Here is a 24,811-nt window from a genome sequence, read left to right on the forward strand (position 1 = left end):
GATCGAAAGTTGATATCTCTTTAGGTATGACTTCTAACTTGGTAACAAGTTGAAGAAAAATCGGATTGTTATGCAACCTCTTTTGAGTTTAATCAGTAAAATTAAATTTAGGATTTTTTTTTTGATTTCTACGCAAATTGATAGATTTTTTGTCTAAAAGGTAGAGGACACAGTTGGTTTTGTCCTTATAGTAAAGAGAGGTAACCCCGATGCTTTTCACAGAGTACGACTTTAACGCTTATTTTTGGACTGATGAAATATTTTTTCCCCATTCCAAATCAATAGAATTATTCCTTGTTTCATTTAGAATCATGATAGAAAAAGAATTTTAGCAATAACATTGAAGAAAATTAATAAAATTACGATAATATTAATATATGGAAACTTACTGCGATGCTTTTTCTAACTCTGTTGAATTCGATCAAACTCGGATGCTCATTTGAATGAAAAGTTTAATGCAGTTGTGTTCTGTAAAATATCCTAGACAATTCTGAAACCATTCCGTGAGGTCTTCAGCAGTAACAGTAGCTCTTTCCAGGGATTTCCTCAATTTTTTTGAGATTCCAGTCCAAACTTCCTGGGAGAGTACTTCTTACTGGGAGAGTAGGAGATGTTGAAGACAGGGATAATTCAGACTAAAATCCACTCCCGGTGGTCTTCTGACCAGGAATTTGTCAAAGAACAAGAGGGAAACATTGAATTGCAGGATTCCACAGATTGTCCTTAATTTTTTGAGGTTTGAGTTCAAATTTCCTGGACAAACGTTAGTGAATAAGGAGGAGCTATTGTGGACAGGGATAATTGAGACTAATATCCACTCCCGGTGGTGTTCTGACCAGGAAATTGTCAAAAAACAGGAGGAAGACTTTGACACGCGGGATTCCACAGATTTTCCTCAATTTTTTGAGGTTTCACCTCAAAGTTCTTGGAAAAACGCTACTGGATGAGGAGCAGCTATTGTGGACATTAATAATTGAGACTAATATCCACTCCCGGTGGTGTTCTGACCAGAAAATTGTCGAAAAACACGAGGAAGATTCTAGCAAAATTTCTCAGAGTTTCTCAGTAGTTCAAACAAAAAGATTCAACTATTTAAAAGAAATGCATTAGTAAACAGTACCTTTTGGCCAAAGTTCTTAAATAAATGGTTGGAATATTTAAAAAATTTACCTTAATAAAAGAAATCAAAATTTTATTCTGGAAAAGTAGCAAAATATTTTCAAATTTCCGCGTCGCAACATAGTATACATTCAGGCGTATTTCAAAAATGATTTGACAAATGGACTCCCGATGGTAGGCAAACTTGCATAATTGTATGTGCATAATTCCGTCAGGTGCATAATCCCGAAGGACTTAATGCCGGGACTGAGTGTATTTCCATCTTTGTCCGACTATTTTTCCCAAGTAATTGAAGGATTAAAGATACAAAACCCATTCCCGACAGCAATTCGGATAATTTCCCAGGAATAAATCATCTAAAATCACTAAATTTTCGTATAATGTGTAATACCATGGTAAGGAATGGGTTAATGATTTGATAAAATCATTTTTGTGAATAAAATATTATTATTATAAACACGATAAAGAGGTAGCTCTAGAATTAAAGGTTATGTGAGATTTAACCTCGAAAAAGGATCACTGAACAAGAAATTTCCTAATTGAGTATGTGTTTGGTAAAGTAAAGACCATGGTAAAGACTTACATGTCCAGGAGGTTCGGGATCAGTTATCTTTCTAATATTAAGTCGGTCTCTGTCGCGGAAAATCAAAAATTCCTCTACAGTGCAGATTAAAAGGCACTGCCACATAAAATACGTCTTGATTTTTTTAGGTTAGGTTTAACAAAATTTGAAATTTTTCGAATTAATTTATCGCCTAAATCTAAATAAATGAATAAGGATAGAATTTAAAATTCTGGATATAATCTTTTTAGCAAAGAATCTGATCCAATATCTTGAATTATTTAGGTTAAGCTGTACATAACCTAAAACAATAATTTTGTTGGTTAATAAAGAGAATGGAGCCCACTGCTTACAAAAATCTTTCCTAGAACTAAAAGAATTTGGCTACACATTTTTCCCATATTTTTGAGGTTCTGTTATATCTAACCTCAATTTCAATTTTCAATTGAATTACTTACCGTTCATTTTAGAGGGATGTCTCTGGTGATTGCCAGTGAAAATGTTAGTCACCCTAAGATGAAAACACTTTTTTGGTTTTTCCCAGAGCTTTCGATCCTGATGGGGATCTTTTTCAGTAGTCAACTGAAGATCCCCATCAGAATCGAAAGCTCTGGGCAAAACCAAAAAAGTGTTTTCATCTTAGAGTGACTAACATTTTCACTGGCAATCACCGGATACATTCCTCTAAAGTCAATTGCACCAGTTCATTGTTGAGAGTTCTTACCGTTCCTTTGACGAAAAATACGCATTCTAAATAAAACAAAAATTATTTGTGTTTTTCCACAAAAAAACTTTATTCCTTTTTCAATCTGCTCTTCTCTCTCTCTCACAATTCAACATGGTAAAATGTTTAAGGATTTTACAAAGACGTGCAAAGGATTCACTTGGCTAAACTAAATATTTTCTCATTTTAGAGTGATTTTACACAGTATAGTTAACATTGTTTTTTTTTAGTATAAGAATTTATCTATAGAAAAAAATCAGTTAAAATCCTGACAACAAGCTTAATTAGGATTTCTCTTAAATTCTTTGGGGGATTAATTCTTCGTCGTTTTCGAGTTTTATTTGTTTTTTTTTATTTATTTAGAAAATAAGACACAGGAGCTCACAGAGTTGTGCCCAAAAGTTCATGCACATTCGTGGTTTAATTCAGGAAATTTCAGTTAAATTCCCACAAATAGAACCATATTCATCCCCAAATGAGAGACGCATTGAAGGCTCTTAAGGAATGTAATTAATTTCTCTCTCATTTCGGTACAACAACAGCACAGAAGGAGCAAAAAATAACACGCAATCGATAATAAATTAATCAAAAGAAGAAGTAATAGAAGCGCTGAAGTTAAAACTACATCGAAGAAGTAGAAAACGGGAAAAAATAGAAGGAAAAGAATTAGGCTACATTAAAAATTAATTTGGTCCAATTAAGTACAACATGAAGGTAGAATATGTTCCTCGTGGGATTATCGCAGTACTTGGGATGCTCTTTCCCACACAAAATCTCAATTCTATAAACTCTCAGTGAGTACGCTACAGAGGCACTAGCGCCATCTGTCCCGTGAGAAGGAAAGGACGTAGGCGGTGGTGCCATCTGTGAAGGATTAAATGCACAGGAATAGTTTTTATTTTGTTGACTCCTGGTGATCATCGCTGGAACAGACTCAGGATCCTATACGTTCTCTTAGGCACTGGAGGAGCATCTGATTTGGTCTGTTTGCTCCTGTTTGTCTCATTCAGTTTCATCTTCATCTGCTCCTCAATCAGTTCATGCATATCCATCTAGGATGAGTCAAAGTCCCTCATTAGTTCCCAAATATCCTAAGAAAAAAAATCTCAGGAATTTTAAGACACTCACCTGCCACTGTTCAAGTTGCTGAGACAGCTCAACTTTCTGCTGAATGGCTTCTAGAAGCTGTCCATTAGCCTGCATCAGTTCAACACGCGTCTTCGCAAGATCCACCTCAGCCTTCGTCCTCCTCGACACGGCGTTGTCTCTGTCCAGTCTCGCCTGTGCCACTGCCTCATCCTGTGCCAGGGAACTCTGACTTGCATCCTTTCGAGCCTGATCTCTCTCCTCTAGAGCACTATTCAATTCCACTTCACACACGGATAACTAAAAAGAAATACATTGAAATGGATTAATTGGGGTTAATCTAACACACGTTTTTAGGGGATTCAGTGGTAAATTTAAACCCTGAAATATTTTTTCCGAGGTTAAAAAGACTATAACATTGAGAAATGCTCTGCTTGATGCCTCAGGACTGTTTCTGACTTATAGGGCACTCAATGGGTGAAGTGATAACAAATAGCTAGAGACTTGAAAAAAATATTCTATATTCCTTCAACCTTCTACTTTACATTTATGTACAGGCATAAGAAAAAAACCTTTAGGTAGTCAGGAAAAATTATTTTCTTTATGGAACACTGGTGTTCCAATCGTCCTTAAAGGGTTAATTAACAAACTTAACCTCCAAATTCCTAAGTAATGTAGCTATTTTAAGGTTATACTTTCTCAAATGTTTGAGGTTATTAAACAGCAATTTCAATGACACTACTTTTCATTAAAAGTATACATTATCACGAAAAATATCAGTAGGATTCTTTAGAAATTCTAACCTTCATTTTTCTAATTGAAAACTTCAATGAATTTCAAATGAAAAAGGCACTAAAATGGTCAAAGAAACATACGAAAAGACTGGCTAAAAGCGCTATTTAAATAGTTGAAGAATTAGAGATGTAAATAAATTATAACCAGATATTAAGCTGTCTATATACTAGGCAAATTATTGCAATAATAGCATTTCAAAGAGACATTGAAATAAAACTTCAATATTGAAGCGAATATTGAAACCAATATTTCAATATTTGCCTACACAATGAACAAATTGACTTCAATGTTACAACTTATTAAAATACCATTCGAGTCTAGTCAGAGATTCAGTTCCTTTCAAACATCGAAAAACTTTTGGAATTAGCATGTTTATGAACATCAGAAGAGCAATTGTGATCGCCGTCACGTTATTTATCATAGTATGATAAAAATGACGCTCAGTTTCGCTCAGATGGTGTCCGAATATTACCGAATCTCCACGATGTGAATTAAATTTTTATTTGCTAGTAGGGCCGTAAAAGACACCCTTTTTTGCAGTTTAGCCGTTTAGCGATTTCATTCTATTTCCTTTCCTCAAGTTTGTAATAATTCCAACAATTCTTGTAGCAAAAAGTTTATTTTTAGTGCAAAGTTGAATTTTATAACTATTATCGTTGGAATATTTTACCTTGAATATATAACAATTATTCTTTTATTTTTTGGACTTCGAATAGAAAATTTTAAGAAGTTTTTTTTTTAATAATTGTTATAAGAGTCTTCTTTCGGTTGTAAAATGAATTTTCTGCAATGAAAAATCGCTTACAATATTACTACCCTAATCACTCCAATTACATAAGATATCTTACACGGTATACCTAAAATAATTAAAATAATCGCTATTATCTCATTTATTATTGAAAAAAATAGTTTTTACAATAGTAAAATCATTTATCTATCGTGACGCGAGCATATGCTAGTATATCATACTGATAAAATGACTGAGCGACTCAAGGCTGCCAACTTCGATTTTTGTCGCTTAGCACCAAAACCGAAGATTGACATTTTCAATATGGCGGGAAGCGTTCTATGATAAAAAGTACTGCTAAAACGTACGATAAAGCGCGTGACGGCGATCACAATTGCTCTTCAGGAAGACATCTCAGAATATCCAGCGTAAACAGGACCAGAGATTCTGCTGTATCTGCAGCTCAATTCTTCCCAGAAATCCATCTTTGTCAGAACTTCTCCTCTACTTTCTTCAGAAAATCTCAGATCACCTGGGATTTTGCGATTTTACTGTATCTTTTGACAAGTACATCCGGAATACTCATGTTGGTCTAAGATTTTTCCTGGTTCCTCCAGGAAATCACAGATCTTCTGGGATTTTCTTCTGTATTTTGTCAAGAATGCTCATGAATACCCAAGTTTGTCAGAAGATTTCTCCTGATTCCTCCAGGAAATCATAGATCTTCTGAGATTTTGTCTATTTTATCAAACACGCTCAGAATATCCAAGTTAGTCAGAAGATTTCTGGGCGTATTTCATAAAATACATAACAACATCCCAGAAGATCTGTAATTTCCTGGAGGATGCCGGAGAAATCTTCTGAGCAACTTGAGTATTCTGGGCGTCTTTGACAAAATACAAAAGAAAATCCCAGAAAATCTGTGATTTCACGAAGAAACCAGGAGAAATTTTCTGACGTACTTGGGTGCCTTGGGTGTTATTGACAAAATACAGAAGAAAATCCCAGAAGATCTGACATTTCTGGAGGAACTAGGAGAAATCTTCTGACCAACTTCGGTATTCTGGGTGTATTCGACCAAGTGCACAACAAAATTCCAGAGGAACTGTGATTTCCTGGAGGAAACAGGTGAGAAGTGCTAACAAAGCCTAGTTCTTGGGGAGATTTGACAAAATATACAGCGAAATTCCAAGAATCTGGGATTTTCTGGAGGAAGCAGGAAGAGATGTGTCCTGACTTGGATTTTGATCTTGGATATATTTTCATTAATGAATAAGGAAATCCCAGCAGTTCTGTGATGTTCTGAACGAAGAAGATTCCTGATCATTAAAAAAAATATTGAAGGAAATATTAAATAAATTTGATATTTAGAATTTCTTTGAAATTTTATTTCAATGTGACTTTGAAAATTTTTATTGCCATTATTTGGCCTAGTGTGTAGAAATTCAAAATAATGAAATAAAATATCGAAAAAAAATGCTCCATATTGAAACAAATATTGCAATGATTGCCTACACACTGGACAATTTTCTTCAATATTCAAACTTTTATGTCAATAAATCTTTACAATGTGAAGGCAATCCTTGTCAATATTGGATATTGAAAAGAAATATAGCAGTAAATTTTATTAAGTGTATAGCCGGCTTTATAGGTTTCAAATTTTTGTCTTACAAAATTTGTCCTGTTTCTTATTTTGAGGTTATGTCTAAGATAACCTCAAATTTTAAAATAACGTATAAGCCATATGGGAATTCTTAAAATTCTACAAGAATCTCATTGAAGGTCTACTGAGGACAGTAAGGGTTATTTTTGAGTTTAATATTGCCTTTCCATCTCAAACTAAACATATTTGCATATTTTTATGATTTTTCAATGAATAAAATTCTGCGTTTTGAATGAGATTCTTAACAATCTCACGCAATCTTTCTTCATTCTCAATTCAAATTTGTTAGCATTTCGAGATTTTTTTTTAAATTCATTATTTTAGTTTTTCGTTTCTAATTTGTGGACCTAGAGGACAAAACAGTTTGGGCTATCGACATTGGGTCTTTGTTGATTCCTACAAAAATCTATTCACGGACTATTTTCTTTTAAATTTATTTTATTTTTATTTAAAAAATGAATAAAAAGAATTATAAAGATTCTCCTGAAGCCCAAAATTGCCTCAGTGGAACTAAAATCTTAATCATAAAAATCATAAGAAAATTTCTCAATTTGTTCTACAAACTCAAGAGCAGAGAAGAAATTTCTTAGAAATATTCTTCCAAGAATTTTGCAAAGTACTGTACGTGACTGAGAAATTATAGAGCTAAATTATTGCATCTTTAAATATTCCACGCTTCTTGTTTAACAATTTACCAAAGTTTCCTGGAGGAAGTGTTGTGTTGAATTTCAAAGAACTCACCTTGCTCTCGAGCTCCATGATAATGTCCTGCCGCCGCCTCAATTCGTCTTCCTGGTCCGCATTTGTAGCCCTGGCTTGATCCAGCATCGCTTTGAAGTGAACTGAATCCAGAGCCATGATGCTCCTCATGAGATCATCAGCTGCAGCTGAGAGCATTCCCTGCCGGAAGGGCTCCTTGTCGGAGGCACCATTGAGGCCGAAATCTGATGGCTGGGAGGAGATTGTGTTGTCCATGGAGCCCAGAGAGAGATCCGAATGGAGTCCTGGGATAATGCAAGAGGAGATTGATCAGGAAGAGTTTGATATTTTTAGGAAGATTTAGGCTTACCGGAATCATCATCATGGGTACTTTTGAGGGTGCCACAGAGTGTCTTTAGCTGCTTGTAGACCGCTTTGGCTTCCATGATGATAGGATGCGGGTGTTGCTGATTATTCTGATGATCCTCCGTCGTACCATCGAGCTCCTCCTCGCACTCCATCTCGGCGAGAAGTGACCGTGGTCCCTGGGTGGATTTGGGTGATCCCTGAAGCAAGAAAAAATATATTGCAGATGAAGGAGAGATTCGTCAGCAAAATGACATGCGTCTATCCATCAATCTTCCCACAAGGTCCTCAACTTCAATATTCAATGAAGTCGCCGTGTCGTAAAAAAAACCCAGTGATGAGCTTGTACTAGCCCATGGGATCTGTGATTCTTTCATTGTAAATTTGGGAGACTCATAAAAAATAAATTTTGATGAATAGAATTTTTTTCAATTCCGAGATACTCTACTTAATCGTTTTCATCATTTTTTATCTATTGATAACTCCAAATTAATAATTTTCCTGAAAATTTCCATGCTTGTAGAGCTATCTGGTTTGAGATAGCAACTTGGGGACTTCGAGGGACCCCCCTCTTACTTACTGCAATTAATAATGATGGTCTGATCGACAGACAAAAAAAACGGGAAACATTAGTTTTAAATTATTTATAATATTTTCATTTCTTTTATTAGGGTAACGTGTGGTATTTCGGGATACTTTTTAGCACTTTCAAGTTTCAAACAGCTTAATGACTTCTCAAATTATTTTTTTCTTTGTTGATACAAATATTTATGTTCCTTATGCTATCCAGAATAAGATTCTGATCGAAAAATGTTGAAAAATGCATAATTTTTTATATAAAATAGCAAAATATGTAAAGAAGTAAAAGTGGTGGTATATTTCGGGACAGTTGTGTATGTATTTCGGGACAGGCAAAAGTCGCTATTATGCAAATAAATTTCACCGAGCCTGATTATTTACCTTTAAGTATAAGGTCTAAACTTCACTCTTTCATAAAAATTTTGTTTAAATTTCACTTTTAAAGTGACTTAATTCGAAAAAAAACTAAGCACTGTTTGTGTTGACATCTGCAAAATTGACCACATTGAAGGTATTGTAAAAAGTGAAATGTGACACTCACAATTCACGCATATTTCACGCTTTAAATTAAATAAAATTTCAGAAGTCTTGTGTTTATCTGATACGTAAAGAGCTTAATATTTTATATAGAACTTAAAAATAATTAGAAAACAAATATTTATTTATAGCATTTTTGATGTGTCCCAAAATACCTATATTATGTCCCGAAAAGCACCTTGTTCAGAAATACCACACGTTACCCTACTTTTCTTTCTAAATACAATATTTAAAAAATTATAATAAAATCTTTGTGATCCAACAAACACGTGAAACAAATCGTACTTATTTATAGAAATAAATATTAACTTTATGACCTGCCAAGATAATTAAATGGGTGCATTGACGTAGATGAAATAAGTAGCTTTTTACGATTCTCACATATTTGTAAATTGTTTTAATAAAAATATAAATTGCTAAATTTTTTAAATCCGAACATCAAACCTGTGATCCGAGTTACTACCTTGATCCCTTACTGCATTTATTTTATGAGAAAGCTGTTTGGAAGAGTGGTCCTGCGCACGTTAACGATTTAATAAGAACTTGTTGAAAAGTAAGTTTCTTGAGCTTCTTGAGGAAGTCAGAGACGAGATTTCAATTTGTTAGATCCGTCAGGGAATGTGTAGGGGCGGAGGTCTTAAGATATTAGTATGGAAGAGCGCCTTGGCTGTCTGAGGTTTTTTCCAGAACCTTCAGCGTTTTTCATACCGATCTACTCCTTACGACGATCCAAAATGGTCTAACTCTCAATACTTTTTAACCCTTTACGATATTTCTTCCGAAGGGTAAGTTATGATTTTTATCTTAACGATTTTCGTAACATTGTAATGTTAGATCTGTCAAGAATCTTCAGGACCCTCAGCGTTCCTCCTAACGATCCATTCCCTACGACCCCTACATGAACTAACTCTACTGATCCTCTATGATATCCCTTCCGAAGGGTAACTCACAGACTAACACTTAGGAACGCTATTTGGAGAAATCGTAATAATATAATTCCAGGCTTATCTGGTTAAGGAGTGTCACTGGTCCACGACGAAACTTGGTAAAGGGAGTACCGGGAGCCTGGTAGAAACATCCCTATTAAAAGGTGACGTTCCTGGACAGTCCACGCTAATTCTTGCATTAGGAATATAATTAGAAACGAACGCACAAACGTACGAATATTAAAACCAAGCGCCTGGCAAGTTGGCCTTTTTATATGGAGCTGTTTGAAGCCAATTCTTAAATTGATCTCGGACTCAGCTCACAGTGCTCCAAGGAAAAAATTTATTTAAACAAAAATTTAGTGTATTTATCCCTCCATACGGAAAGGTATCTTATAATACGGAAAAACTTCTCACTTTTTAAATATTGAGCATAACGATCACGAGTGCAGAAAAATTCCCATACGCATTTGTATGTGAAATTAAGAAATTGGCTTCAACTTTGAAGGCCACTCGTCGGGGACTAGATTAAAACGGTTAATAACGGTCGATAAACGATAGAAATCTATCATAGAATTGCTTGATTGAACTTGAACACCGCTAAATTAGCTTCCAAAGTCTTCCATCTGTTCCAAAACGGGAAGCAATTCCTCTGTGGAAAACATTTCTCTCAAAACTTTCAGGAAAACGTAACCACCATGGATTAAAAATTTTGGAGAATCATTAAATCAAGTGCATTGAACAGCTTTTTTTTTATGTTTGCTTTTTCATGTTTCGTACACGTACACAGGCTTTCCAGTCAACCTGTAAAACTCGTTTACTTTATATACAACCAGAATACCGTAGATACAGGTAACTTTCCACCTCTGTTTTTCGCAAGCTTTGCTTTATTTATATGATTAAGGATGATCCAAGAATCATAAGAACACTTAGGGATGGCCTAAGGATTATCCTTATAAAAGTACTCGAAGTATCTCGTCTGATTTCTTGCAAACTTGTGTGTTTCTTCTAAACGTTTCAAAGCTTAACCTTTTAGGGACGATCGGAACACCGCTGTCCCAACATTTTTTTTCTTATGGCCTTCTAAAGTCCTGTTTTGCTCTCAGAAGTTAAAAAAAGTGATTTTGTCTGACCCTCCAATTTTTGACCCTGTCTTCTTTGAAAAGTTAAAAATTTTTTAGGGCTTTAAACCGGTTCAAAATCTAAATGAAACTCGGTCGAAAGGCACACAACTAGTTGGGGCAGGGGCATGACATTATGTTTCTAGCGAGCCGAAAAGACTTTTGAGTTTATTAGCTGTTTTCTGTCATTGTAGAATGAATTAGCAAAAATACTAATACAAAATAAAAGCCAATTTAAGAACGAAGAGGCAACCGAAAACCCTAAATTGGCAACCTACGTAGTTTTGAAGATATCTCGTGAAATGTGTACGAAAACAGGGGAAAAAATACATTAAAACCGGTTACATTTTTCAGAGCTTATGTCAACCCCTTGAGTTGGGGCTTCCGGCAATCTTTGGGAAACAAAACTCATTCAGGGACAACTCATAAGCTTTTTTCAGAGCTGTCGGCTCTGTTGGCTCAATCTCCAAACCTTCATGGTCAAGGTGGTCAAGTCTTTGAGGAAAGCTTGGAGACTGAACCGAAAGCTCTGGAAAAAGTTGATGAGCTTTCCCTGAGTGATTTTTGTTCCCGAGATTTCCGGAATCACCTTCTAGATAACTATATTACGTCGGATTGTTTTTACAATAAGCACGTAAAAAAGCGGTAATCGGTCCTGTCGGTTATGCCCTAGACACACTTACGACTTAAGCCGAGAGACGACTTAGTGGAAAATGATGGAAATGTAGTTTAACCATCATTTCTAATATAACTCGCTAAGCCATCTTTCGGCTAATCCTCAGGTCTGTCGGCTCTTAGACCGATTTTAACGACTTCTCATTTTTGGAATCAGAGGGATTAAATGGATTAAATTCAAGGGCGCGACCAGACAAAATTGATTGCTGGTTTTTATTTTAATTTGGCCGACTTTCTCGTTAAAAACAAAATTTAATTAATGGCAACACGGGCAACACCAATTATCTCGTACAACACACCATTTCCAATCCGAGACACTGTATAAATACGATACCGATCGGAGATATTTGTCCGACCCGCAGAATGACTATAGCTGCGGTAATGAAAGAATCACAGATAAAATGCAGAAGAGAGGACACCTCAATCTCATTTGAATTCACATCATGGCACTCACCTGATTGCCCGCATACTCAAGTCGCTCAGTCAGCGTGTTGTTCTCCCGCTGGAGGCGATCCAGTGTCCGAATGGTGGTCTGGAACATCATAAAGAGACACCTCCACACTTTATTGTCCAATTCACCCACCTCCGGCTCCATTCGCCACCACGGTATCAACTCAAATGGTGCTTCCTGGTAGAAAGGAATCGCCAAAAAGGAGATTCCGTCTTCCAAGCATCCCAAGCTCCCAATGAATTATTCACCGTGACGGCGCACAGAGCTCCCCCCGCGGAGAAAGACAACCACCTCACCTGTAATTTTGTCTCCTGCTCTCTCGCATGGCGCTCCAGTGAATGTATCCGGTCTGAGGCCTCCTCCAAGGCAGCATTCAAGGCATCCCTTTCGCGCACACACGCCTGCAATCGCTTCTCCAGTTCACTCTTCTTCTCAGCCACAAGGCGCAGCTCATCCTTGAGACTCTCAAGACTGCTCACGTGATCCTAAACATTCAAGCAAAAAGGGAAAAGGATAAACCTCAAAATTCACCTTCCTACCCCGCTGAAAAATTCATCATCAGCTCTCCCTCTGTCTCTCACCTTTCCCAGGTGAATGAGGAGAGTAGCCCATAAAAATGGTAACATGAATGTTTTATATCGCAGTGCTGGCAAAATATTTGGGTTATTGCATCTCCACATTTTTCACTTTGGCTTACATAAGTTTCTGCCCTCCTTCCCTCCCTCAGCTCCGGCCCCTGACATAAGTTTTCACACGAAAGAAAATTCCCATGCATTTCCCCAAGTGACTCTCTTAAATTGCTAAAGAACTTTCTTGGAAAGCTCTAAAAACGTAAATTCAACTTCCCCATGGACTATTTTAAATCTAGTTTATCTTTGCAAGGAGAAATTATGTTTCTGGTTATTCAAAAACTGCAGAATGAAGTTGGGAATTTAGCTTGGAAATATTCACATTTTAATATTTTCTTATATACAAATTTTATGCTAAAGCACCGGGTGTTCCATTTAAATTGCAACAGAGAAAATACAAGGGAATATACAGTAGAGTCTTGCAAATTCGGCTCTTTTAAGATCGGGCTACTTTTTAATTCGGGCAGCGGTTACATTTGAAAAAAGTTTGTTGTCATTTTTCAAGTTTGATTATGATTATCAAATGAATCAAATATGCTTAAATTTGGCATGGTTTGTCTTAGTTTTGATGTGATTTTGCATTATTGAGGGATTTTCATGCAATTTACGTTATATATGAGTGTGTAAACTCAATATCTATATGCACATGAATAAAAAATCGTTGCATTTCAAAAAGTTTGTCGCCCGAATTTCTGTCTAATTCGGCTGACATTTCGGTCCCATATGCCCGAATTTGAGAGAGTCTACTGTATTTTTAAATTATTCAAGTGAAAGGATTATTGCTTGTTAGATAATATATCAATTACTTTAGGGAATGTGAGACAATGGAGACAATATAATTAGATAAAAATTAAGTAAAGGAATTAAATTTCAAAGTGAGGTTATGTTCGAAACTACATAACCTTACATAACCAATAATACATTTTTTTTAAAACTGCACAAGTATCTTGTCCAAGAAAAATTTCTCTCTTAATAAAAATCTATTTTTTATAAAATAAATAAAGCATGTGATAAATGCAATGTAAAGATACTCGGATTAGATTATGATAACCACAAAAAAATAATTTAGGTTTTCTATGTTTTTTTGTTTTGGCATAGGATCGGACATCTACATATCGAGAATAATTCTTCAAATGAGCTTCAAAATCATATTTGTTGCTATCGCTACTTGAACAAATATATATGTTTTTGGCTTAAGTTATTTTTAACATAACCTTACTATCGTACTTAACCTCTTTTATTTACTTACTAATACTAATACTTAATAAAAACCTAGTATCTGGGTTTATTAATCGCTTTCTTGTGACAAATAAGAAAAATAGTGAAAAGTTCTACGCTATAAAATTTATGAGAATTTTAAAAAATCGGTTTTGCCTTTACCACAAAAATGTTTGCCAAAAACGACTTTTATGTAGGCCATTCATTATTCAATTTGTCGACTAAAATTTGATAACAGGAAAAAGGGCGATTTTTATTAAAATAAATTTAGAAATGTAAAAAAAACGATAAAATCAGTAAAACAATTTTCTTATTAAATACCCAAGTTGCAAAATGGAGTCATTATAATGTTATTTTTATCGTATCGTCATAATAATTATTTGGGCACCCGTACATTATACTTGTTAGTTGGGAATTATCTCCACGTTAAAATGAGGTGATTATTACCAGAAAAATTACCATTTGGTAAGTTTAATTTTATTCAACTTTTGTTTTTTTTTTCTTTTCAACAAGTAATGGTATTATGAGTAATATATTTGTAAGAAATTGCATGATAAAAATATCAATACACTGCTATAATATTATCTTCTAAATTCTTTCATTCAAATAATGCTGATTTCGCAAAAATTATCGTGAAATTTCACATTAAATCCTTAAGAGTTGTAAAAAAATGCAAAATTTCCCTTTAAAATTAGCCAAAACACTAAATATCCTTCCAAAAATATCCAAAATACTAAATTTATGTCCAACGCATAATAACTTTTGTTTAGTAAACACGTTTTTGATATTTCAATGGGAGTGAGTGAGATCTGAATCTAGTCATCTCGCTCATTATCATTAGAAATTTTGAAAACAAGTTTACAAACAAAAATTATTGTGCGCTGGTCATTACTTTTTTAACCCTATAAGGAAGGGAAGGTCAAAAATCGAGGGTCAGAAAAAAACATTTGTTTCACTTTTTTAGAGCAAAATACAGCTTTAGAAGGCCGTAGGAAAAATTTTATTTTTGGATCACGGGTGTCCCAATCGTCCTTAAAGGGTTAAAGTTACTCAAAATAGTGAATTTTGTTTTCAAAATTGCCTGGTATATTAAATTTCTCTTTCAAAATTCGCAAAACTCTAAATTTCCCTTTCACACTAAACATTAAATTTTTTTCTTTAAATTTACCAAAAATATTAATTTTATCTTTTAAAATATCTCAGAAAACAAAATTTCTTTTTCTTAAATTACACAAAAATCTTGAATTTTCCTAAAAAAAAATTCCGTTACAAAAAAAATTAACAATTTTTTAGAGGTAGAAATACTTAAAATATATCTAATATTTACATGACTAAATATTGAAGGATATAGATATCAATTCAACATAGAATTCGCGGTCTAGAAAGTATAATAAGGTGAAATGAACACCTGTCAACGCTTTAAGAATTTGCGTCGAAAAAGTGTTCCTTCCCCTCTAGATATAATACTACTGAGAGAAAAACTAAATTTTTAATTGCGATTACAAAAATTTACGTATTATTGACGTCAATCTTACTTTGAGTCAACTTAGCAAAACTAACTAACATTATTCTTTGATTAAGGTCGAATGAACACCTCTGCGACAGCGAACCCTTATTGACAGTTGTCAAAATGTTGAAATTTATTTAATGTATCTAATAAAATGTAAGTAATATGGCGTTTTTTTTATTAATCTACGTTTTTCGATAAGGATAAGTGTTCAAATTTCGTATTCCAAATGGTACAGAGTAGGGTGTCAATAGGTCCTGACACGAGTTCTTAAAGTGTCAATAGGTATTCCTTAAACCCTAGTTCTGATATATTTATTACAGGTAAAATTAACGTAATATTGAGGTAAGATAGTGGTTAGAGTTCAGGACTTCTTCAAGTATTTTCAATGGAGTGCGAATAAAGTTTTTATGAACTATCTACCTTACCAATAAGAGAACAAATTTGATGGCTGGCATTTATTTTTATAATTGTGTAGGGGAAAGTGCCCATGCTTTACACGGTCCCAAGCTTTACAATGCCTGAATTTTTCGTATGTTTTTCAATAAATGTGACTCATCTCATCTATATTTTAAAAACTAGGGGAAAGTGTCTTTTGTTTAAAATATATCGCAGAGCCGCATTTATTCAAAAACATAGGAAAAATTTAGTCATTGTAAAGCTTGGGACTGTGTAAAGCATGGGCACTTTCCCCTAAATTGGTTTAATTTTGCTACTTGGGTATACAATTTTTTGAAAATAAAACTAAAATATTATTTACTTTAAGCAAATATAATATTTACTTTGAGGAAAAAACTACGTTTGATGATGTTGATTGGGTTTTTCTGGAGTCTGGACGGCAAACTATCTCCAATTCTTCCGGTGTTCGTTAGAAAATTTCCCTATTTCAAATTAAAGGAATCAGGTTTTTTCTCTAAAGCTCTGGAATAAACGATAATACAGAAGCAATTGAGAACAGTCAAGTGCTAAAAAAAATGTTTACGAGAAAGATTTCTCCTTTTCCGAAGCTTTCGAGAAAAAAACATGATTCTTTTAATTTGAGAGAGGAAAATTTACTGACGAACACCGGAAGAATTGAGGATATGTTGATTTGGATTTTATGATCAGTGATTAATGGTGGTATTCCATAGAAGAAAAGGAGAAATCTTTCTCCTGAACATTTTTTTAGCACATAACTGTTCTTAAATGGTTCTGTATTATCGTACTTTCTTTGTGTTGATTCTTGTCTCGACTGTTTACCCCAGTCTTCGCCATGTTCTAAAACAGACCTGAGCTAATTTAAAAGCCGAAGTAAATTTAGTGTTACCTGGTTGAATTGTCTGAAATTGCGGGAAAATGAGTATATAGAAAATGAATTTCTTTAAAGTAAAAAATGCTCAATTCCATAAAAATAGACTATTTCCAGAGGGAATTACATTTTTTACTTTGTTTAAAACCATCAAACAGTCGCGTCAGCAATCAATACAAAGAGAATTTGATTATGTGTAACTACTTGAGAACTGATATGTGCTAAAAAAATATTCCAAACATTTTTAGTACATGGCTGTTCTCATGTATTTCTGCGTTATCGACTTTTCATTTTAAATGGTGCCTCTCACGACTGTTTGGCGGTTTTGGAACACGACGAGGACTGGGGAAAACAATCGAGACAGGAACCAACACAAAGAAAAGTCGATAATGCAGAATCAGTTGAGAACAGTCATGTGCTAAAAAAATGTTCAGGACAAAGACCTCCGCTTTTCATATTTCTCAATTTCCATAATTCTTTCATCCTTCTTGGCTTTGTTCGCATCAATATAAAAGAAATCCAACAGTAAGTCCATGAGTAACTGATATACTGATATACTATCAGTTCTCAAATCAGCCCTCTTTTATCTTACAAATTGATATGTAACCCATAAAAGACAGAGCGAATTTAAAGAATCAATTTTCTCACACTAAATAATGCACGATCGCGCTGTGAAAGGGTCGACCTAACAATCACAATGTGCTAAATGACGTTGCGGAATAGGTGAGAAAATTGAGTTATCACGATGGTGACCCCGCATGTGATGCCATCAATCTTATGTTGCACGTGCCAAAAAAAGCACGGATTAAAAATGCCCTCCTGCCCAATTTCCATGCCAAATGATAATTAGTGTTTGTGCAAGTGTTTCGTTAACCCATAATTTGACTTTACCTGTAAACTCGTGTTGCGCAAACTGTACTGATCTCGTACTTCCTGCAATTGTGCCGTGAGCTGAGCCTCTTGATGATTTGCCTCTTGCAATTGCGATGTCAGTCGGGCATTCTGTGCTGTTAGTTCCTCAATCAGGAGGGTCTTTTCTCGCTCTGCCTGCCGCACATTTTGCTCCTGTGCCTCCAATTTTGTCTGAAATTCCTTGAGATCCGCCTGCAACTCCAACACCCTCTGATCCCCATCGCTCTGTGCCATAGACAATTTCCGACGCAGCACATGTTTCTCCTGCTCCAAGTTCTGCGGAGAAAAAAAGGCACAAGACTGTAAACAGATGCCGGGAGTATATAAATAGCAAAAGAGCATGAATAAATTTATGGAGCATTGAGATCTGAGCAATTGATTGATTTAGAGGTGTGAGATAAGATGTTAGAGGGAGTTCCTTCTCTCAATACATTTACTATCTTATGCTTCAAGATACCGTTTCAACTTCAATTTCCAGCACCTTCTCAACTCCGCGGAACTCTGGTCAAAAGGGGAAAGTTACCAACGGGATTTTGGGCCAATTTGCCATCAAGAGAGCTGAAGTTCAGGCAGGCGTCAAATTAGATTTTTCCACATTTCAAAATCTTCCTTCATAGCATTAAAGAAGATAGTGCATCTCTTCAAAGTGATATAAAATTAATTGAAACATATTTCTTCTTTACTAATTACACGGAGATTAAGTGATTGCCTCCTCGCGTCTTTTCTCTTTCGATTCATCCCATTTATCGCAGCTTGTTCAGCCAAAAGTACAAAAAGGTGTTATAATAATAATAAAACAGAAAATTTTATTCACAAAGAGGGAGATTTTGTCATAAAACCGTTGGAACGAAACAAAGTATTTTGAAAATTATTTGTACTCTTTGGTATTTTCTAATTACTAGAATTTTCTTTCGATTAGAATTCCCTACAGCTGTTTTTCTATTCTAATGCGTAGGTCAATTGTTACTTATTTAAAAAAAATGCTTCAGTAACTTTGGCAGTATAAAAAATTCCTTAGGAATTTTAATTGCAAAACATCAATATTTTCGCATTATTAGGGGATAGCAGGGCAGTATGAAGCATATTTCCACACTTAAACTTTTTAAGTACCCCCGTGGGACCTCAACAGCTACATAACCTTTTGATATCTATATAGGTTCAACGAATGCCTTTTAGAGAAAATTTTTGTCCTTGAAATGACCTTCCCAAAATATCCAGTGATCAAAATCGGTTAAGAATTGTCTAATTGACAGCAAATTGAATTAAAGGCAGGACCATATCCGTTCATTTTCGCTTACGGTCTCAAAATTATTCTTAATGTATTTTAAAAGTAGTACACATTCTAACGCTTTATTTATTGAGAGAAAAACTCGCAGATACTTATTGAAAAACCAGTGGAACGAAGGTAAAAATTTAGAATCCGGTCTACGTGAAATTCTTAACAAATCAATATTCAGACAACACTCTCAAAAGTAAATAATTTTCAAAGTTACTGTAGATCTGCATAATTACTAAATTTATTAGTAGAATTATCAAAGTTCGAACATACAATTTGGTTTGTCCGGAATTCCGCGTTGCCCGGATTTTAAATTTTGCTTATTTTTCTCTTTTTCATTGAAATTATTTTAATGGGGTTTGTTTAACTGACCCCGAGCGCTTTAATTCTAAATAAGTTTGTCTGATTTACAGAAAACAATAAGGAAGACCGAGGCAGAATTAGCCACAGATAAGATTACACTTTGACCTGTTATAGTTTGCCTTAGAATAAATATTGAGCTAACCACTATTTATTCTGAATAAATACCACCCTCCCTATTTATTACAATATTTATGACCCCGGTCTCCTATATAAAGAAAAAGAACAACTAAGTGCTATCCAATAATTTTAAAGCAAAAGTTTATCTGATAGTATCAAATTGGGCGATTTTTTAGTGAAAAATGAACAGTTCTGGTACAGCTTTTAGATCAGGAAAATTTTATGAAATCAAAATCTACCTCCTTTTTTTCTCAAAAATTTTTGAATATGCCTATCCCAGTCCCTCGTATCTCAAATTAGGCTGAACTGAATTGACTTTAGTGTGATGTTTAAAAGAAGAAGAAGTGTATGAAAGACTGGGAGAGACTTATGGAAAAGGATTGAGAAAGAAAGCGATGTGAATTTTGACTTATTGACATTTTCTTGATCTGAGGTGTGCTGAAGCTATAGAAATTTAATTTCAAAATCTAAATGCTATTTTTTTATATTAGAAGATTAGTCGCTTTAGCGCTGGCTGTTTCGAATTTTTGGTATTCTAGACATTTGAATTATCAACAACGTCAACAACAGTGCGTAAACGTTTGCTGCAGAAGTGAGTTATGTGTAGATGTGGTTTTAAGGTTAGCAAAACGTTTGAATTTCAATTTCATAAAAATAAATGTCCTTTTCATGAACTTAATTCACTTTTGTGCAACTCGGCTGTTTAAAGCCGTGCGGTTTAAGTTGAGCAGAGCTAAGGTCTAGTTCCATTTAGAAATGTGTGAAAAAAGCCCAATTTTAAAGCTGCCCTAATTCAAATATGCCCCACTTCCCCTTATGAAGGAATAAGGCCCTATCACAAACAAATTTTCTATTCATCATTTTTTTCATAATCTTTTTTTACACAGTGTTATCAGGGTTATTAGTGTAACCCATTAAATCAATGTACTAGAAATACTGTGGATAGAATGTTCATATTTTGGAACTAGTTCCTTACAGATTAATAGATGATGTTTTTTTTTTGAAAAGAAAAGAAATTATCTATAATGGGAACTGAATTCTTTGCATTAATTTATTAAAAACCCCAATTATTCATATAAAGAGAGAAGAATTTGTGAACCAGAATTCAAATCAGTAAAGAGAATTAAGGAAAATATTATCAAAATAGACGCGATGTCAAGCATTCCGAGTGTCACTTCGAGCAAATATTTAACATGACTTTTTGCGAAGCAAGAATAGAGCAAAAAATTATATCTGTACTTCTGTCAGACTTTTTTTTCTACGTCATTAAAGAACTAAATTAACTGAAATCCCTTTTCGGTGGCGATTTGGATATTACCTCCACAGAAATAAGTTTTTCAAAATTAGTCAAATTCAAAATTAGTTTTTCAAAATGGTTTAAACACTGAGAAAAAAAGAGGGTGCGATTAACTTTTTTTCCTCGTAACTTTAACACTTTTTAGGTGTAAAAATATATCAACATTTTTTAATGTTAATTTTACACCTTTTTCAGTGCAAAATTAACATGAAAAAGGGTAACTTTAACCCATAATACACCTAAAAAGCATAATATTTACACCGATTTCGGATCAATACTGCAGCGTAAAATTAACATTTCCGGAATGTTATTTTAACTTTTTCGGATATCTCTCAGTGAAGTCTCTTTCTTGTGACCTAAAAGGGATTTGAACATGGTATACTTGTGTCGTAACGAAAGCATTTTACCACATAGCCCATAGAAATTATTGTGTCTGAAATAGCCCCACATTCCCCTAACATAAAAATCGATTTTTTTAAGACTTGACACACTCAATTAATTTTTACATACGATTTTGAACTTTGTACAGAAGAAAGTGAAACAGTAAACCTTTACAATGATCATAAAAGATTTTGTGTGAATTTGTGGGGTGGTTTTTTCAATTTTATTTAATATTCTCAGCTCTGGTCACTGTATCGGTTTGTGGAGCTAAAATATATCACGGTAAGATCTATTTCTATTTAAAAATAGGAGAAAACCTTTTATTTTAAAGCTGCCGCAATTCAAATTAGCCCCACTTCCCCCTACTGACCAAAACTATGAATATTTTATTGATCACAAATATTTTTAACTTATTAATTTTCTTCTATACCTTTAATACAAAAATTAAGGAAAAGATCGCCTTGTTCATATTGCCTATAACTCCCTTATACATAGCCTAGTGATTAATTTTAAATTTCAAACGCCCAGTTAATTTCATTCGAGTTGCATCCGTAGGAAAGTTTCATTGGTAAGAATAATTTAAATGAAGTACCTTCCGGGATTTCTTGTCTCGTGCAAGAAAAATCAATCTTGTGGTTTTAAGCTGAATCACAAGGAAATTGCGCATATTCAAGTGCGAGTCTTAAATCTCATCAAATCCAAGAAAAAAAAACATCTCTGATTAGATTGAGGGAAAAAAGTTAAATTGTCTGCCTATTGCTGGGAATTAGAATGTAATTTTTGATTGATAATTTAGGGAGAAAGAAAGAGTATGAGAAAAAAACTGACAACATAAATTCATCCAAGACATTGCTTCACTTTAATCACGCAGAAGTATTTAAGTTCAAGAGAGGCAGGAACAAAAAAAACCCACTTAAAGCATCAAATCAAGCCACTTCATGGCCAAAGAGTTAATTAATTCAGTGTTGATGATGGACATGCAAGAGATGCAGAAGCTGACAGAAAAAAATAATGTTGGCAGAAGAGGTAGCAAAATTCACATGACCGCGATACCAAATTCAATTTCAATCACTGACATACTCTACTTTTTGCACCAGATGAAGATGCAAAAATCCCAGAGAGGGAATCTCTTGATTGTTTTCCAATGAGAGTGAAGATTGACCGGAAGATGCAACATGAATTTGAATAGTTTCGACATCAAGAGTTGTGTATCGAAACTTTTCATTTCCACCAAGAGCAGAAAAACAAAACAGAGGGGAATAAAAGAGTGAAAATTGGCATTCAAGTGGAAATCAATTGGCTAGACACACAGATCGTGTATCAAAAGATAGACTTCCTGCCCATAAATTCATCTTGCCCAGAGCTCCATAAATTGCACTTCTTGATGTCTCTCTTGCAGTTACTTAATAGATCCCCCTGGCAAATTGTTCAATCGGGGGAGAAGAGACCATTAAACTTCCCAATCAAGAAAAAAAAGGAGGATCTCTCCAAGAGCTTACATCACAAAGTCTATGGCTTTATGAATCATGTTTATGCTGGCGTGTCTCTGCGTCTCATACGCAAAGGTTAAGGTGAAGTCACCAAGAGAGTAAAAAGCTCACGACCGGTTTTCGAGAGTCCAAACAGCTCTCTTGAGGAATTAATCAGCTTTGAGATCATCCACTGTGGCGATTTTTTCACTAATGGCTTTTCTGGGGAGGTAAACTGGGGAATTTTGGGCGGGAATGGCTTGCATAAGACGGTTATGTGATCAAAACCCATTGATTTTCTACATTGGTAACTAATGAATAGTTGTATTAATTGGTTAATTGATGGGGACTTATCTGCCTTATTGACCTAATAATCTTTCAAAACACGCAACTGAAGAATTTTCGCAGAAATTTTCAATTAGATGAGCAATGGTTTCAAGAAAATGCATTAAATGTAATTGCGTTTGCGCAAGAGTAGTGTAACGGTAAGAAATGCCGTTTGGATTTTTGAATTTTTGTCAACCTGACTCTTTGCCAAGCACGCTGCTTTACAAAATTGTTTTTTATTGTTTTTCTTTAAGAAACTCCAAAGTCTTAGAACATTTCTTTAGTAGATAAAAAAATTTGTAAAAAAGACATCTTTTGTTGGTAGATTTAATTAAAAAATTACGAAGTGGGTATTAAAAAGCGCCAAATCGCATCGGATTTGAACTCGTACTTATACCTCAAAAAGTTACAATTAATTTAAAAATAATAATTAGTAAAAACAATTTTCCTAAAAAACTTTTCAACTGATATTTTAAAAGTTATGATACTCTCCAATCCCACGCGAAATAGCGATTAATAGAAAATCCTTAGTTTACCACTACTGGAGAAGGTCCCCATACAGGTCTGAAAGCTCTGAACAAGTTTGAAAAGGTGTTTTTCTTCTTGAGGTGACTGAGAAACCACTGACTATTACCGAAAAATCCTGTACAAAATAACGAAATATAGGGTAACTGCATCAAATTTCGTCCAGCTTGCAATTTCGGATGCTTTTGTTCCTCAAAATTCCATAAATTTTTCATTTTTTCACACTCTGGAGATTATACAATACAGAAAATAACAAAAAATTTCGTTTTTACGAAAAATATGATGTGAAAAAGACTTTGCAAGCATTCCAAAAGGACAAGGAACTATGAGAATCAAGGTGGCCGAAATATAACCCAAAACGGTGTCTATATTTGCATTCATTTTCAAATGCTTTAAGAATAGTTTCAGAGAAAACAGAGACGATAAACTGTCTACGAGGTTCCAAGCAACACTCCTTAAAAAAAGTAAGAAAAAAATAAATTTGTATTAAAAATATTGCATTACAAATTAAAGACTTTGGCGCTTGCATGCAATTGTACCGAAATTTTGTACAGTTACCCTACATCAGAAATGTATCCAAATATATAATTATCTTCCAGGTAAAGAAAACCCTAATTTCATGAAAATGTAAAATTCACTTGCATTTCTGTGCATTAAAAAAAAATTTTAAAATTACGAATATACCATTGAATTACTCCTAATAACGGGTTTTCAAGGTCAAAAGTTAAAAAGAGCTTAGAGAGCGTATTTATCGAGTGAATGGGGTCATGTTTTGGCTCGTTGGAAAGGTTTTGGAATTTTCGACAATATTGAACTGGTTCCAAATGGTTTTTAACCGGCAATGAACCGGTTCATAACCGATAGCTAATTTTTATACGAAATTCAATTAACTTACTCCTGAGATGTATTTTGGGAAACATTTTAAGTGATTTATAAATCCGTTCAAATCGGTTGTGAACCGATAATGAACCGGTTATCCCTTTAACAACGAGACACTTTTTACGGACTGAAAATCAACAATAAAAATTAAACTAAGAAACATAATCAATGATAAGTCTTACATCTAACCTTGAAAAGTCCAACACAGTCTGATTCGGTGTATTTTGTGCTTCTATGAATGATAGGGACAAAAATAGCCCAAAAATTTAAGTAATTTTTCCTGACAATACCAATGAATAATATTTTTCGCTTTAATGAAAAATATTACGTATGAGTGTTGTAGTTTTTCTTGCCAAAAGGGTTTTGCTTAAAAAAATTGGAAGTATAAAAAATAAATAAAATCAATTATGATTTTGAGTATTTAAAAATTCTCCATTTTTGAGTTTAAATATTTACTACCTAGCAAATAGCTAGAGACTTGCAAAAAATATTCTAGATTCCTTCAACCTTATACTTTACAATTATGTACAGACATAAGAAAAAAATGACTTTGGGTAGTCAGGAAAAATTATTTTCTTTATGGGACACCGGTG

The 24,811-nt window shown here is 34.2% G+C and overlaps 1 protein-coding gene across 2 annotated transcripts in view; it reads right to left on the reverse strand.

Moving 5' to 3' along the window:
- Window positions 1–2,450: 2,450 nt before the first annotated feature.
- The window catches only part of LOC129799088 (bicaudal D-related protein homolog), an 89,055-nt gene continuing 66,694 nt past the window's right edge, over window positions 2,451–24,811 (reverse strand). For both annotated transcript variants that reach the window (XM_055842712.1, XM_055842711.1), the window contains 7 exons: window positions 17,564–17,860; window positions 12,327–12,515; window positions 12,034–12,111; window positions 7,746–7,941; window positions 7,418–7,680; window positions 3,534–3,791; window positions 2,451–3,457 (listed from right to left, as the gene is read on the reverse strand). In XM_055842712.1, coding sequence (XP_055698687.1) covers window positions 3,323–3,457; window positions 3,534–3,791; window positions 7,418–7,680; window positions 7,746–7,941; window positions 12,034–12,111; window positions 12,327–12,515; window positions 17,564–17,860 — 1,416 coding nt within the window. In that variant the 3' untranslated portion in view covers window positions 2,451–3,322. The remainder of the gene's footprint in view (window positions 3,458–3,533; window positions 3,792–7,417; window positions 7,681–7,745; window positions 7,942–12,033; window positions 12,112–12,326; window positions 12,516–17,563; window positions 17,861–24,811) is intronic.

The sequence above is a fragment of the Phlebotomus papatasi genome, chromosome 1, assembly GCF_024763615.1.
Source record: "Phlebotomus papatasi isolate M1 chromosome 1, Ppap_2.1, whole genome shotgun sequence".
NCBI lineage: Eukaryota > Metazoa > Arthropoda > Insecta > Diptera > Psychodidae > Phlebotomus > Phlebotomus papatasi.